The sequence below is a fragment of the Oreochromis niloticus genome, linkage group LG1 (genome assembly GCF_001858045.2).
Source record: "Oreochromis niloticus isolate F11D_XX linkage group LG1, O_niloticus_UMD_NMBU, whole genome shotgun sequence".
Taxonomy (NCBI): domain Eukaryota; kingdom Metazoa; phylum Chordata; class Actinopteri; order Cichliformes; family Cichlidae; genus Oreochromis; species Oreochromis niloticus.
Genome location: NC_031965.2, coordinates 993,551 through 1,011,160, shown reverse-complemented (window position 1 = coordinate 1,011,160; position 17,610 = coordinate 993,551). Strand labels below are relative to the sequence as shown.

Sequence of the window (17,610 nt, the reverse complement as noted above, 5' to 3'; positions counted from 1 at the left end):
GGGCCGAATACTTTTGCAGGCCACTGTAAATACTGGCTTCCTGTTTTGCCACAGTTTATTTGAGAACATTGATCATTTTTTCTGCAGTTTTTAGACTGTTCTATTTTTCTCCATAGTTTTAACCATAACATCATTGAAGAGAACCCAATATTACATTTGTACATTATGCAGTGAGGAAGATGATTGATGAAGTCCATAATTTCACCTGAGGCAGCAGAGCTGCTTCTCCCTGGTGCTGCCACCTGCTGCTGTACAGTAACTCTCCTTTCTGTCACAGGTGAACACACCTGTCGGGCATAATAGATTCTGTATTATATCTTCTTACAGCAGTTTCTTTGATTTATAGGGGACATATTATTTATTAATGCAAATTCTTAGTTTTACTTTTTACTCTTTGATTTGGATTTTCTCACAGTATAAGACCCTCACTATGCACCTGTGGCACTTTTACTTTACTGTGCTCATTTATTGTGGACTGTGCTATTTTTATTTCTTTATCCTGCTGATATAACAGGGATCAATAAATCATCAATGTGTCCATTGTTGGAGTTCAGAATTGAGGAGGAATCCAAAAATAATAACCACAGATCCGGCCTGGTGCAATTAGACGAAGATTTTAATGTACACATGTGGAGTCCAACACTTGCGCAGATTTCAGCGTTGAACTATCTTACAATAGTCAGAACAAAGACTTTATAGGGTTGGAGTGAAAATAGTACAGCCCCTTCTTCTGTTGCCAGGCAGACTCAATACAGCATACGTCAATCCAAAACCACAACTGTTCTGTTGACAACTTTTAACACAGTTTAAAAAAGAACATTGTCTTCGGCTCGAACCCAGGTGCTTCCTGTCACCATCCTGCCCAGGCTTATCTTCTGGAACATCAGGCCCACGTTCTGCACAAACTGTCACTCATGCAGGCACAATTTTGCAGTTGCAAGCAAACCATAATTAAACTCTTACCTATATAAATGAGTCTAACTAATATGTGTGTGTGTATGTGGGTGTATGTGTGTCAGCTTCTGCTGCCCTTTGTTTCACCTCTCAGCTCCCCAGCTAGACCTTGTAACCTTTCCATTAGACAGAAGGCCAGCACGTACACCACTGAAACTATGTGTGTGTATGTGTGTAATAATCTTGACTTACATGTAAAATATATAAAACAAATGTTTCAATCTAATACAACTACTTAAAGCTTAATCAAAGCTTAATATAAATGCATAATAAAATAACCTGCTCAAAATACTTGCACTCAGACTCTGCTTTCGGTTTCACTTCCTGCAAAGCATGCAACTTCAAAAACATGTAACTTCTTGTCTTTACACAGAGTATATTTCCTGTCCCTGCAGTCTGCACAGAAACATTTAAGATTATAGGAGCATTGAAAAGCATTTAAAATTATAGATTCAACTCAACAGTTTAAAGTGGTTCTTACTGGACTTGTAATAAAAGCTTAATTGGATGCCAATATGTTTAAACATCTAAATGCACTATCAATATTAATAATTAATGGAATAGTAATAATGATCATAAAAAATAGCAGCAAATAATAGCAGCATAACACGTTACTCCCACCTGACACCATTAATCTAAGAAGGACTCTCTGGGCTCAGCCTTTGACATACGCTGAGGAGCTCAGTCACTCAGAGGCAGTCAGAGTCGAGCTGCTACTCTTTTCTCCTGGGGGGGGGAGCTTTGCCGTGACTTCATCAGCTTGTCCTGACCAATTAGGTGCTCCTGTCTTGTTTTTCTTGATATTAGCTTTTCTCCTTTTTTTAAAGTGTGTCTTGTGGAAAAACTCCTTGGAAAGCTGCTCCTTTTTTGCTTGTTTCCTCTTCAGACATTAAGTTTAAGTGTCTTAGCTGGACTCTCTCCTGCTTGTTGTGCTGTGCAGGCTTTTAACACGGTCTCCCTGCACATTGGGATTACTGTGTTTATATGTAGAGAAAGCAGGGTGTGGCACTATGCAGATTGCAGGTAGTGAGCAGGAGCTTATAGGTTGACTTTGCTTTTTTGATGTAGACGTGTTAGTAAGAATGGAATTGGCTGGTGTTAGGGGTCCGAAATTGAGGACGAGAGTAAAACAATGGTGGTCCAGAAGAGCTTGGTCAAACAATTGATTTTAATGAATACACGCAGCGTGGGGAGGTGTAAACTGCAAAACATCAGTTGTAAACCTCCGCCCAAAAATACACTCCAGATTCCTTTTATAACATCAGGGTATTATAACGCCCCCTCTTGCGTTTACAAGCACATAATTTGCATCTTAAGAACATTGTTTGCCTCTTTTACAGACAATGATCAATTCTAAGAGATAAATGCAGACACAGAAGTTCCCCTTTCTGGCATCCTCTTCCAAATATGGTGATGATCTCAGGCCTTTGAGGTCCCCATGGACTTGTCCTCTTTCTGTCACCTGTTGTCAAGTAAACTCTAGTGCAATATGTTGCTGAATACACTCAGGCCTTTGCTCAGCTACTATTTTACTGTAACAATATACTCAGCATATAAGCTTTTAAGATTATAGATTTAACTCAACGATTTAAAGTGGTTATAACTGCACCTGTAATAAACATGTTAATATGTGATTATGATCACACCTGTAATACAAATTATAACATAATGCCAACAACTTCAATAAATGCTTGGATGAAATGATAATTAATGCAATGATAAAGATGATGGTTATGTAAAATAATCCCTGTAATTCTACACTGGTGAATATGGGAATCAAGAACCAGTACTTATAGAGAACTGGTTCCCAGTAGTCCAGTTCCTTGGAATTGGAATTGTTGGTCTGCTTGCCCGTCGGTCCTGCTGCTCTTGCACTACAGTATGGATGTAAGTTTTTATGTTTATTACAAAAAAGGACAAGAGTGCTGCAGTAAAGTTGCATCATGCTACTTCAGCTCTTTGCAAACTAATGCTAAGCTAGCCAATGAGAGCACAATGAGAAATGATAAGAGAATCAATAAGGATTGAAATCAATAAGTGAAACAGATAAGGGAATCACCATCGCTAAATTCTTGTAATTCATAATTTCACTCTACTGGTCATTTCCCACAGTTCTCTTAGTGAGATGCTATAAAGGCATCATCATGAAAGTGAAAGCAAAATGAGATGAGAGAAATTTTGTTCTCCAATCAAAGTCTTGCCCCAGGATATCACTGAAAGTCCTGAGTGTGACGCCACCCTGTGGCCTTTCTGTGTGCGTGGGTTGTCTCCTCCCACAGTTCAAAGACATGCAGTTAGTGGGGTTTGTTTAACTGGTGCTTCTAGATGTGAAGGTGAGGCCTTTGGTTTGGATAACAGGAAAACAGTTTAATGGAAACACAGAAATGCTCAAACTGCAGTGTCGTAAATGAAGCAGGTTTTCGGTGTTAGTCGTCTCCCTGACCCAAAGTGTTTACACACACACATGAAATTGATATTGATCTTCTCAACTCGATACGCTGCTGAAAAGTAAACGTGTTACTTTTTTACTTGTTGTAAAGTGTTTCCCAAAATGTCACATTTGTTCTGGTCACACTGACGAGGTGTTTGACGTTATCATTATTTTCAATAAGAGACTGTTACCCTGCTGTTTTCCTTCCACTCGATGTTGCTTCCAGCTGTGATTAATTCGTGCAGTTTATCTTTCCATCCGTCAAAGTGACACCATCAGCTTCACACGTTATTGGACAAATGCATATTCATTCCACCCTGCTCCCACTGCAGCTACACCCCCCCGACCCCTCCCTTTTAATAAGCAACTGTCATGTCTCTGTCTGTTTGTGTGTGCAGGAAACCTTGAGTGCCACTTGAGAATCCACAATGGAGAGAAACCGTTCTCCTGCTCAGAGTGCAGTCAGACATTCTCCCAAAAACCGGAGCTGCGTCGGCACATGTTCTCCCACACCGGAGGCGGTTTTCTCTGTAGCTACTGTGGAAAATCGCTGAGGGACCCCCACAGCCTAAGGTCCCACGAGAGACTGCACACTGGAGAAAGACCCCATTGCTGCCCTATCTGTGGAAAAGGTTAGAGCTGGATATTAAAGCTTTATAAGTCAAATCATTTTTTTAAAGCAAGGAGTGAGGCTCTGCAGCAGACCCAGGACACGCTCTCAGCTGACCTGGGAATGCCTCGGTGTTCCACGGATAAGCCAGAGGAGTTGGCTGGGGAGAGGGAGGTCTGGGCTTCTCTGCTTAGGCTGCTGCCCCCGTGACCCGGCCTCGGATAAGCGGAAGAAGATGGATGGATGAAACGGGATGAGAAATCCCTCAAGTCCTGTAATGTGTATAAATGTATAATTCTGCATAATTACCTCTGTGGCATCTTGTAACTCTGTGTAGCACAGTATCCTTGTTTATATATACTATCCTAGTTAGAAAACCAGCAAGTTGAGTACACACAAGCCTTATGCATTCAGAGAAGTAAGCTATAGAGTAGGAGCTCTAATTTAAGTTAAATGCAGTTTAAAACCTCTGAAAACGACACAATGAGAAACCCACATTTAGACCATACACACACCACAAGGCATTAGTCGGGAGGCTTTTCAGTCACGCTGTAGGGTGATGGATATGAATAACTGAACATTTAAACACAAAAACCTCAAATCATATCACAAACCCCGAAGAGTCAAAATCTGAATCAAAGTAGCAGTAAGTAGTAAAACTAGTAAGAAGTAAAACTTTCAAAATGATTACAATTGATTTATAGGCATTCATTTATATTAAGCAAGTCATTCTGCATTTAAAGGTGTAAAAAAATAATGTGCACATTTACGAGCCTGAAAGAAGGTGAAAAGATGAATAAATAAGCCAACAGTAAGAGCACCGCACCAATCTCAGAAACCTGCTAACCCATCATCCAAAAGAAAAAAGTGTGTTACCATCCATCAGACCAGTGAACCACTTAAAGATGGTTTAAGAGTCAAAACAAGCATCGATTATTCCTTTTATAACATATAACCAACAGTGCGTGTCAAGCTCTAGGCCCCCTCATATACATTGTATTCTCTGTTTTGTTATTTTGTCCAAGAACTAGAAATTTGTTTTTTGTTAAAAACTGCAGCTGGACCTAAACAGGGAAAAATGAGGATCTGATGAAAGTTGGACAGTTTCCCTCCAAATAGCCTCGTTTGTCTCACTCATCTGCAAACGTTGTGTCCTGCACGCATGATTGGAAAACACAAACTACTCGTTACAACTTGGGCCAGCTTTCTTTTTACGAAGCATCAAACAGAAAATATGCATCCATCAAGTTCAGGGTTTTATTATTGATGTTCAGTACATACATGAAACATTTTATCTCTCACAGACAAACGAGATGTATTTATACCTCATTTAATTCTGTCCTTGTATTTACAGCAGTGAGTATGGACGTTATACTTCTGACAGATACATGAAGGGTTATTTAGTGTTGTGAAGAAGAACTTTCACAGTACTCTTTACAGTCCTGTGAAGAAACAAGTGCACCCTAAATAAGAGGCAGGTGCTGATGATCAAATGTATAAGTGAGACTGGCTCCATAAAAGCAGGAGTTTTGACAGTGTGTTGCATGTAAGTGTATGTTAATATGAAGCTGCAGGCGTGCACATCCAAACAGATCCACCCAGGCTCAAACTGTGCAAAGCTCAGAGAAACAGCTACATCTGAGGCTCTACAGCTCTCATGAATATGTTAAATGTAAAAGTTCATGACAGTTAAATCAAAAAAGACTGAACTGAAAGCCTCTTCTCTCTAAAAAGAACATGGAACAAAGTCCTTTGGACAAATAGGAGGACATGTTTGGCCATAGTTGGTGAGAAACAAACACTTCATCATCTGTCAGGCAGGGTGGTGGAGCGGTGGGCACCTTGTAGTCACGGTTGATCATGAACTCCCCCTGACACTGAATTACTCTGCAGTCGGTGTGTGTGAGATGGAGCTTGGCTGCAGGATAAAGATTCCAAGCACTCCAGGCCCAGTTAGTCCAGACCTGATTAAAATGCTCTAACATGACCTTAAGATAGATGAATGTCTACAATCCTCAATGAACTAAAGCCATGTTGTAAAGAAGAGTGAGCTGAAACTCCTGCACATCGACGTGAGAGACTAATGAAGAAAATGATTTCTGCAAGTTCCTAAAGATGGTTCTACAAGCCAGTGAATCATGGGCTGTTCTTAGTTTAAACCTTTTTTCCAGAGGATCATATTTCTTAGAGAAACACAGGCCTTGAATGCTTTACATACAATGACTATAATATATGAGATTTTTCTTGATTTTGTATATTGCATTAAAATAATGATGGGTTATGAAATCAGAAGTCTTTGCCTAGAACACTACTGTAAAAAATTAATTTGTTCTTAATACAGGTGTAAAAAGCAACAGCTGCAAACAACGAGTCAGCTCATCTTCCATCATTCACGTTTAATTTGTTTCAGCTCTTTGTGCTTTTCTGATGACAGATGGCCTTGGATTAAAGTAAACTCATGCTCAGCTCATGTATAGACACATGTTGTGCAGCTTTGACTGTAACTTTTATGCTCTGAACTCGTTGAAGTTTGACCCTGACAAATATATAGATATACTACACCAGCCATTAAAGTGAAAAAGGAGGATAACGCAGGGTATACTTTAGGGTTGATTTACGAGGTGCTAATCTGAGTGTGCGATGTTAGCAGATTGTATATTAATGTGTTACCAGTGGTGAATCTTTGCATTTGAAATGTACTTTTGATTTTTCTGTCTAGGCTACACGTTGGCTACCAAGCTGAGGAGGCACGTGAAGTCGGCCCACGTGAAGGAGAAACCATACACCTGCCACTGCGGCGCTTCCTACACTGTGAGACAAAGTCTGCTGAGGCACCAAGCTCAGCACAGGACAGAGGGAGGAGTTCAAAAAGAGGAAGAAGAAGGAAATGGAGAGGAGGCGCACACCGGAAATCAGGAGTTAGCAACTTCAGGATGCAGTCACCCAAAGCCAATCAGAGGCAGGCCCAAGAAGAACTTCATCCCTCAGGGCACAGCAGAGACGGAGGGAGGTGAGGTGAAGCAGAGAAGATCACAAGAAAAAGAAGAGGAAGCAAAATTAAAGAGACTTGACTCCTCAAGAGAGGGAGATAGCGTAGCTAACATCCAGCACGCCGTCGTGTACGTCCACACAGACGACCTGTCGGCGCCAAGCTCCACTCCTCTGCTCTTCACCTCAGAGGGCTCGCTGCCTGCAGGGACAGAACAGGAGCTGGTGGAGGTGGTGATATCGGAAAGCGCAGAGCAGTGCATTGTGGTCCACGGGCAGCAGGCGGTAGGAGAGCTCCTGATCTTACAGGAAGAAGGAAGTGGACTCTGCTCTGTTGCTCAGACAGTAGAGATAAACACAGTGTAGCTGTGTTCATGGCTTCTGAACCCTTCAAGGACATCTTTAGTATTTAGCCCCTTCCTTTAACCTACCTCATCAACGGTTTATTTATTTTGGTATTTTTTGCATATGCGTACCTTTTATTGCCATTGAACGACCTTTATAGAACAGCTGTGAACTAATTTGATGGATTAGCTGCCATCAAACGATGCACACGTTCTGCCTTCTGTACAGGAAAGCGTGTGTGTATAGAAAAAGCTCTGAACACGAGCGAACTGTTGGATTCTGTCACCCAGTGCTGACATTTACTGCTGATGCGCAGCACTTATGCTGTAAAATTCCCCTTGAAGCCACACTGGAAATATCTCTACTTGACATCAAGTCCTCTGCATTTACTTGGTTATTATCTTGGTTAAAAAAACAAACAAAATAAAAGCGCAAAACAAGTTTGAATTTATCATTAGGGTCTTGTCATTGTGACCAAAGAGCTCAATCTTTGTCTCGTTTGACCATAAAACCTTCTCCAGAAGGCAGCTGCACATGTCAGCCGAGCTCGTGTACGTTTTGTAGCAGAGGCTTCAATCTTGGTTGGCACAATCGGTCCATTACAATAACTGGCTTCACTCGTGGTGCTGGTGTTCGAGCAGCTGCCAGTTCATGGAAGATTTAAGGCTTAGTGGTTCCTGGGTTGTTCCTAAACAGATTCCTGTTCTGGGTGACAGATTTGGTCGTCCTACAGACCTTGGAAATATGGTGACACATCATACTTATGTCCAGTTACAGATCTCAGAATCTGCAGTTATATAGAAATGATCCATTAGGCTTCTTTTGATCGTGCTCCACATTCTTGTTGTTTAAAGTTATTAAAGATGTGTCCTGTACAATCATTCCTCTGTGGAAAAAGAAAAATCCAAGAAATAATTGAAAGCCCAGACTTACCATGACATTCATGGCCATGATGAGTGTATGCACATTTTTGACCACAACTGTGTGTACAGGAGGTTTTAGACGATGATATCGTTTTTGTAATTTTGCTGCTCTATGATGATACAGAGAACTGTAAATCAAACCATCAAAATATGAGTAAAGTGCAGACTTTCAGCTTTAACTCAAGGGGTAACTGAAAGACCACAAAGTGGATGGTCACAGAATTATTTCCATGGTTAGGAAAAACAACTTCACAACATCTAAAGACATCAAGTCAAGAACATTGTTGAGGAGGTGGGCATATCTCAGGCCTATCAATGTCTACACATAAATACAGAAGATTTGCAGTAAGGTGCAAACCAGATCGGGAAGGCCAGAGTAGACTTTGGCAGAGAGCAGCTGATGATGGGGCGTCATGGCCATCACACACTACAGCAGGTGAACTCTGAACTACGTACATACTCAGAGAACTGGATTTGCATCCATTAACTGTTGTTTTTCTAGCTAAACGTTTTACAGCCGTTGTTCTGGGAAGGACACCTTTATATTGCAGTTGTCTTATGAGCTTTGTCCACGTGTTCTTTAATCACTTGAGGTCTACATAAAAATAGGCTGTTATGTAAAATTGTGTCCTTGTGCTGTTGTACATGGCAGTCAGGCCTGCATAGGCAAATGATGAGAATAAATGGGTGTTTGACCTTTAAACTAACCTTTCCTCCTTTGTTGTATTCCCTCTGTGTAGGATGCCATGTTATAAAGGTGCGCTTCAATCAGGGATCCCACTCATCATTAAAGACAAAAGGCTGTTCGAACAAATGGGATCTAACTAATTCCCCCGTGGAAACGATTGGAGAACATGCAGCACTGTGCAAAGATATGACGCCTGAATCTTAAAATAAACACAGACGTATATACAGACAACTATTGTGAGTGACAAGGAGTCTGGACCTTAGGGATGAGCACAATTCAAATTTCCACATTAGGATAAATGTTGTGATTATTGCAAAGCTGTGCTTTAGATGGTGGCTATATATTAGGCTGTTTTCTCATGAAATAGTGAGAAGAAGTACGCGTGCAATTTCTGTTTTGAAAAATGCGTTCTTGGGAAGTTAAGCAGACTTAAGGGCACTCACAGGCTTCAGGTCTTAAGGCAGTCACCATGTAATTGCATGTCTGTGGTTGGAGGCTGCCTGGAGAACTTATGTTGCATGTCAGCCCCTCTCTCTTTCACCTCCTTTCCTTCACCTTTCTACCATCGGCTCTCAAAAGGAATGAAAATGTCTCCCAAAGCTGCTGAAGGCAGGAAGAAGAAAAGCATTAGAAAGTATCCAAAAAGTATCATTTTGGATACTTTCTAATGGCAAATATGTCCATCCAGACAAAGTCTATATCACAAAGCGAGCTGTCTGAATAATTTGAAAGTTAGTATTTGGCATTTTAGAGTCACTTTCATCTACTCCACAATTTACAATCTTTCTGTTTAGTCCTTGGAAATATACACAGCCACTAGAGTAGTCTAGACTTACTTCACTTTAATTCATATGTAGAAGTGAAGAAAAGAAACCTTACAAAGCTAAGAGACACAAAAACCAAAGAAGAACCAGAGGCTCTGTGATGTGAGGTTGTCACAGTTTTTAAAATTCAATTCAATTGAATTTTATTTATACAACGCCAAATCACAGTAACAGTCGCCTCAAGGCGCTTTATATTGTAAGGTAGACCCTACAATAATACACACTGTGTATTATAATACATAATAATACAGACTGTATTATTGTAGGGTCACAAACACTACTGTCTGGTGTCTTAGAACCAGGAGACTGAGACTGGGGATACAAGCAGATTCAGCTTGTCTGCAGAGGCTCACTCTGTCTCACTGATAGTATTGGAAGCATGTGAGGTGACGGGGAAATGTCCCACCAGATCGAAGGCCTGGGGCAGATCTCTTCAGGCTTTGGAATAATTCATGGTAGAGTGGTCTGGGCATCTTGGATCAGACTGTTGTCCCCATAAACTGGACTCCAGTAAGTATCAGATGATGGGTGTAAAGAAGGATGGAAGTGCTAAGCTATTAATGTGAAGGCCGAGATGATAGTGGTAAGAAACAAAACCAAATAAATAAAATATCATTCAATAAAACCAGCCGACAATCTTCTTGTATGGTATAACATATTTGTCAGGTAATGCTTGTGTCATGCACCTGTCAGTCCAGGTGGGCTGATAGGTGCACTCTGACAGAAGAGGCTATGGGGGTTACTAACGTTTGGGGACAGCCTCATGTGTCCTTTTAAGGAACTGGTTAAAATTGCACCAATAATTACCAGTATCACCCATTTGATGAGGCTGTGTGCACTCCAGTGACATCACCGCATAGAAACATGAAACACTGTGTTCTGAGTCTGTTCACGTTTCTCAGGGAGTAAATGCAAAGCCTTAGTCATGCCGCTGAAAATGGATATGAGCCGCTGGAGCCCCAGCATGTTAGCGTCATGAAAAATACATACAACCAGATCTCAAAGGCTAATGGATGTGTGACGCACACAGAGAAGTGGTGATGCACGGGCCGAGGGGGAAAAAAATCAATTCATATTACTTAGTTAAAACTTAGCCATAGTTACTGTATCAGGGCTGCCACTCAGCCAGCAGGTAGAGATTATGTTTAATGGTTTCAGAGCGCCTTTGAAAAAATGTCTGGAAAATAAATGAAAAATGAAATAAATGAAAAAATGACATGAAGTACACAGAGTGATATTTCTTTAACTCATAACCGATGAAAATTCACATCTAACTGGACACGATATGATACAAACGGAGTACATCTATGCTATTTAGTTCCATTATGGGGAAACCGGACTGCTACTACACGCTGCAGTAGTGCAGATTTCTGTCTCTTACATCAAAACAACATCAGCTCAATCAACCAGTTTAAGGTAGAAAAACCTGACTGGAGACCTCAGACCACAAAACTGTCCCACATGTTTGGTCAGAGGTCAGGACGGCCTCATGGCTGATTCAAAGGTAAACGCCAGCCAGCAAATCAACCCAGTCTTTCATTCACGATGTCTGTCATAACATGAGCCGGGGTGTTCACATTATAAGGTAGGAATGACAGCCCTTTAAAAAAAAGTGTTACTTCCTGTTTATCATGGTAACGTAAGAACTTGGTGCAGGATTAGTGTGGAGGGAAGTGAGATCAATATTCAGTACTGCAAAAGAAAAGGAAATAAACACGTTTCCTGGATGTCTGCTCACAGCAGCGGGTCTGAAGGGTGAATGAAAAAGTGGATCTGTTTTAAAACAGTGTGATATGTGCATGAGGGTGGGAAAGCATGTTTATGTCTGTGTGTGCCTGTTTGTCTGTGTCTATATGTCAGGTCGGGTCTTAGACTCCACCTCCCTGGGTACTCCCAGGCCCTCCAAGTGTGGAGGCCTATCTCCCCTCACCACACTCCCTGCTGGTAACTGATGCCCTCAGGGGTTGGTGCATTGGTGGTTCTTGGTGTCCGGGGCTGGGCGCTCAGGTATGCACCAGCTCACTCCCGGTGGCTACTTGGCGGGGCCTGGTGCCTATCGCTCGGTCAGGCCTCTTCCGGGGCAAAGGGGGCCCTCGGGCCTCCGGCCTCGGGGCCTGCAACTCGGTTCACTCTGGCACAGCTGGCTGCCGGCAGAGCCGGCGGGCGCGCCAGTGTAGCCCCTCTGGCTTCTGCTCCGTGGCTACTGGGTGACCCCCTCGTCTGGGGATCTCCTCAGCCCTTCCCAGGAGGGTGGCACGGATGCCCCTCCGGTGGTACTCCTTGGGCTCTCGCACTCTGGGGCCTCTGGATGTCTGGAGCCTGGATCTCCTCCATGCCTGCTTCATGCCCTGGGGGACGGGGCTATGGGCCTCCACACCCTCTAGCAGACTGTTACATGGGGAAACCTTTTGTATACAAGCGCGTTGATCCACACAGGTGTGCACACGGGTGTTCACTGTTCGTAGACATAAACTACACCTTTCTTAGCTGCTACTTCAAAGCACATTGTGTGCTATCTGTCCTGCGTGCTGCACAACAACTTTCAATATTTAGTATTTACTGCTGTTCACACTCAGCTAGATTAACGTGATGGTGTTGTGTTTAGTATGTTGCTTTGTCTTTGTTTGGTTTTTTTGCTTGTCTTCTCTTCTTTTTCTCTCAACAGGTGATCCAGGAGATTTTTTCTTTTCTTTCTCTTTGTCTTTGTAAGTGCCCTTTCTCACTGTCCCTTTTCCCTTCTGTTTTTCTTTTCCTTCCTCTCTTTCTTTCTCCCTCCCCCGTCATGTCTGTCCCATCTGTAACAACTGAAAATAAAATAAATAATAACAACAAAGTTTGATCAAATGGACCAATACGGCAATGCCATGATGATCCATTTGGCAAAATAAATCCATTTGGTATCCTTGTTGGTCTTCAGACAACAATTCTGACGGCTAAAGAACCAAATGGGACAGACAAAAAAAAAAAAACAGAAAAAAAAACGAAAAAAAAAAAAACAGTGTGATATGTCTGATCTCAGACGTCTGAACTTTTAAAAGAATTAATTACAAATTGATTTTCAAATGTGAAAATGTATATTTAATTTAAATTAAATCATTGAATCATACTTGTTATTAATCTCTGTCTCTCTTCCACAGCATGTCTTTATCCCGTCTTCCTTCTCTCACCCCAACCGGTCGCAGCAGATGGCCCCGCCCCTCCCCGAACCTGGTTCTGCTGGAGGTTTCTTCCTGTTAAAATGGAGTTTTTCCTTCCCACTGTCGCCAAAGTGCTTGTTCATGGGGGTCATATGATTGTTGGGTTTTTCTCTGTATGTATTACTCTAGGGTCGACCTTACAATGTAAAGTGTCTTGAGGTGACTGTTGTTGTGATTTGGTGCTCTATAAATAAAACTAAACTGAATATTTACATTAAAACATCCTCACTTTAAAAAAAAGTGAGAAGAGAGTCCAGTCTTTCATACTGCCAGAGCACCCAGAAACAACCCACACAAACACCAGGAGAACACGCTCACCAAAAATTCTCAAGTTAATGATGAACAATAAAATAAACAAATGAAAAATACCCTACTGTGCAAAAAGTTATAAACACGAGCAGAGATCTTGCTGAAACACATCTAACCTATCAGAGCCCAGGGTCTTCTAAGTTAATGAAAATACAGTCTACACCAGGCGCGGTCTACACCAGGCGCAGTCTACACCAGTATACTTTGAAGTGCCACCTCGTGCTTGAACTTTGGAAATGACACAATTTGTTGCATTAAAGTACAGAGTGCAGAGAAATGAAGAGTGTGGTGTACAGACTTTCCACATTGACTGTCAGAGCTCCTGCTTGATGTTTTTGCTCGGTGTTCAAACCAAACTTAAACTGGTTTCTTTGTAACTCTGTTTTCTTCGTGCGTATCCGAGTCATTATCGGTACTATTCAGTTTACTTCTTCGGGTTGACAGCCAACTTTCTTCCATTCCTCTCCGAGTCACCTAGCACATTTCTGGTGCAGAAGTTGGCCTCACTTTAAGCCATGTACTTATCAGCCAACATCACCGTTGGACCTCTCTAATGCTCTTGTGGCTGAATGAGAGCGAAGCTACGCTTGCCAGGTTCAACATCTGCTGTGAGGAGGCTGGATTAAGTGGATGACTGAACAGCATCTGGCAATTTTGGCGACTTTCCCAAGCCAGCAATCACATCCAATTCACGGAGTGATTGGCAAGGTGTGCAGAGGTGAGAAAGGATGCAGGGTTTGAGCATACTTCAGTCAGCTGCTTTCATCACTTTAGTGTCTACATGAAAAGCGTACACTGAGGCTTTTCACACCACTTTCCCTCCAGCTGACAAAAAAACAAATGTCCAAAGTGTTTTTCTTACCTTTAAAGCTTGAGCTGTATGACGTCATATTGGCATATGACAGATGCAGCAACCATACAGTGACCCTGACCCTGTTGTGAATTCATTACAATGTAATTGTCTGTTCTGATAACAGCATATGGCAGCATTTACAACTCTGATATGAAAGTACTTCACTCTGAATTCTCTTCGGTTAGTAGTATTCGTTTTATTATCATACACCTGAAATACATGCGTGTAAACAGTGTAAGCACTGTAACACTGAAGGCTGAAATGTCTTTGGGACCATTTTGAGGCGCTTTTGTTATGTACATGTGTAGTTTAGGCTTCAGGAAATTTGTTAGTGTTGTACAGTTTCGACTGCTGTGTTTATGTCTTGTTTGTTGAGTAGGGACGGAAAAGATCTTTTAGGCTTTATTCCCCTTAGTTTACTTTTAAATGACATTTGAACTCACTGACTTTTCTGAACGTGAAGGCCCAAATGCAGCCGTTTATTTTAGGCTCAAAAGATGAAAAAAGGTCCAAAAATACAAGAAAACGAAATTAAAGCACACCGCCTGACAGGAAACAACGGGGGATGTTAACAGACACTTTGACAAAGACTAAAGGGAAGACGGTGCTATTTATACCCAAAAGATTTATACCCAAAAGGGGTAATCAGAGGGAGTGGAAACAGAAGAGTAATGAGACACAGAGGCGTAAAGACAGGACACAAATAAGTAACAGGAAGTGAGGAAGAATAGCTAAACAGGACATAATATATACAATATATACATTAGTTGAATGTGCAGTAGTAGCATGTATGCAGGAAGCAGGTGAATTCTGTACATTAAGTCAATTAAATAAGAATAGACAATATGAACAAATTTAAAATGAAAGGAATTTGAAATGTACATTGTGCCGGTGGGTTTAGAGTGTCTGGAAATGTATTTGTACTCTACTATCGTACCCATATGTATTCATATTTTACTATTGAGAAGCACTTTGGTGTACCTCTGGTCTTTAAATGTGCTATATAAATAAAGTATTGATTGATTGATTGATAAATTTGCCCAGAAAATCGAGAAAAATGCATAAAAATGTGGACTTCCCAAAACGTGCTTGCTTCCCTAAAGTGCTGTTTTTGGGGATTTCACACAACAAATGAAACAGCCTCAGTGGGCCAAGTGAAGAAACAGCATTAGATTCATAACAGCGTCCTGCAGGACTCCCAGCCGCTCCGAGCTTTAGCTGAAAAAACTCTACACTCTTTATGGTTGCTAAGCTTCTCTGTTAGTTGATATTTAAAGACGAAACGTTTTAATTAGCTTTTCTCATCTTTTCGGGATTAGTTTCCCATTAGATTAGTCGGACCTTTGGACTATGACGAGGGATTTAAAACTCTTTGTCAGGTGTCACACAGGTTAGAAACTGATAGCTTTCAGAAGATTGCACTCAGAGGTTGTTTTGTCTGTCTGTCTTCAGTGTTGGTGTGCGTCTCTTTCCCACCTCTGCTGACCCGTTCCCTCATGTTAGAGATCTGACTCATGCGGTGGGTCCACACACATCACCCGTCACATCACTGAAAATATGCAGTGTTTTTTAATTTCATTTTTTATTTTTGAGCTCCAATTTAAACAGACGCTGCATAGCTGACAAACAGGACTCAGGCAGTTTTTTAAAACCTGCAGTTCACTGAAATTTCAGAGTGACTTAGCGACACAGTGGCTACGGGCTCCCTGCAGTAATACATCACCGTACACCGAGGGCTTATAACTGCAGCTGGTGTAACGGGGACTTTTTCATTCTCGCCTTGCCACCGTTTCTGTGATCTTCATATTTCTGATTAGAAAGAATATATCACCGTCACCCAGCTTTGACTGAAGTAAAAAAAAAAAGACATTTCCTCCATTTTATTATACACTGGTATCTGCTGCATAAATCCTCAGTGTCAAAGAAATGAACAGTTTCTAATTTTTATGGTAGTTTAAATTTAATGAAGAGGGACAAAATATCAACTGAAAACCCACAAAAACATGCAAAAACACACAAAAACACATTACATGAAAGTTATGGACTGATTTACATGTCACTGAGTGAAATAAGTACATGATACAGTATCAATCAGTCAATCAAAGATACTCCTCATCTCAGCTTGTTATGTATATAAATCACCACAGAATCAATTTCTTCTGTTCCAACCGCTCCACCACCACAGGCAAGAGGTCAAAGGATGACTGATGGTTGTAGACCTGCACATGGCTGGAACACGCTATGATACCATCTGCATGAAGCTTGCTGAGAAGGTGACTGTTGACATGATTAATCAGAAATGGAAGATTAGCTCAAGAGGCGGTGCAAGTTACCAACTAGTTGAAAGTTGTTGGTTCGATTGGGCGAGTTGGTTTCCTCTGCATTGAATGTGTGAGAATGTCAGACAGAAGGCATTTGTGTATAGAAAAACGTGGTTGGGTAATGTTGTATAAAACACTTAGAAAAGATATATAAAATTTAGAAATGGAAGAATATAAAATGACTATCAGTCCCCCTCAGGCTGGAGTTCCATCCAAGATCTTGCCTCATGGGTTGAGGATGAGCATGAGAAAGGTGGTGGTTGAGCCCAAAACTACAGAGGAGAGGCTGAAACTGAAGGCAGCTGGACCACAGACACCAAGAACACTATTGGTAACACACTACGCCACAGCGAACTGAAATCTTACAGCATCTATAAGGTCTCTATGCTCATGTATGAGCCTGTCTCAAGTTTCAGTGAACATCTGACGACATGACAAAGTGGACAAAGTGGTCAGATGAAACCAAAACCGAGCTCATGCCCTGAGTATGACCCAAGGAGCACCATCCCCACAGTCCAGCAGAGGTGCAAACGTGACGAGATGAGGCTGTTTTGCTGAGGATACAGGATGGCTTCACTGCATCGAGAGACCAATGGACAGGGCTACGCACAATCTTGGAAGGAAACCTTCCTCCCTCAGCCAGAACACTGAAGATGGGCTGTGGGCGGGTCTTTTAGCATGACAAGCACCTAAAAGACATCATCAAGGCTGAAAAGAAGCACATCAAGGTCATTGAATGGTCTAAGCGGTCTCAGGAACTCAGTGCTATAGAAAATCTGTAGAGAAAGCTGAAAGAGTTTCTTTAACTCTTTAAACCCAAAACTGCTCATGAGATGTGAGCAAACGTGGTGACCAACTACAAGAAATGTGTGACCGTGACATCTTACAGACAGTTTATTTATCTGTAGGTCAACAAACTGCAACTTTCATTTCATTTATGAAATGCTTTATAAATCTCCTAGCATCAAGGTTATATACACATACACACATTCTGTAGGCAGTCTGCAAATGCTTTTGTACAGTGAATGGCAAATATGTGAAAAGAAAGTAACTAAACTCGTTAGCAGGTCTCGAGTTGTTGCCTCAGACTATGTTTCAGGGAAAAACAGCAGCTGTGTGTTTATATTAGTGAAGTTTCACTTTCATATTTACATATTGAGGCATTCC

The 17,610-nt window shown here is 41.5% G+C and overlaps 1 protein-coding gene across 1 annotated transcript in view; it reads left to right on the top strand.

The window, feature by feature from the left end:
* Positions 1–10,985, top strand: part of znf408 (zinc finger protein 408) — a 44,151-nt gene extending 33,166 nt beyond the window's left edge. Inside the window, exons 8-9 of the mRNA XM_019363023.2 lie at positions 3,784–4,017; positions 6,715–10,985. Coding sequence (XP_019218568.1) covers positions 3,784–4,017; positions 6,715–7,349 — 869 coding nt within the window. The 3' untranslated portion in view covers positions 7,350–10,985. The remainder of the gene's footprint in view (positions 1–3,783; positions 4,018–6,714) is intronic.
* Positions 10,986–17,610: the final 6,625 nt, after the last annotated feature.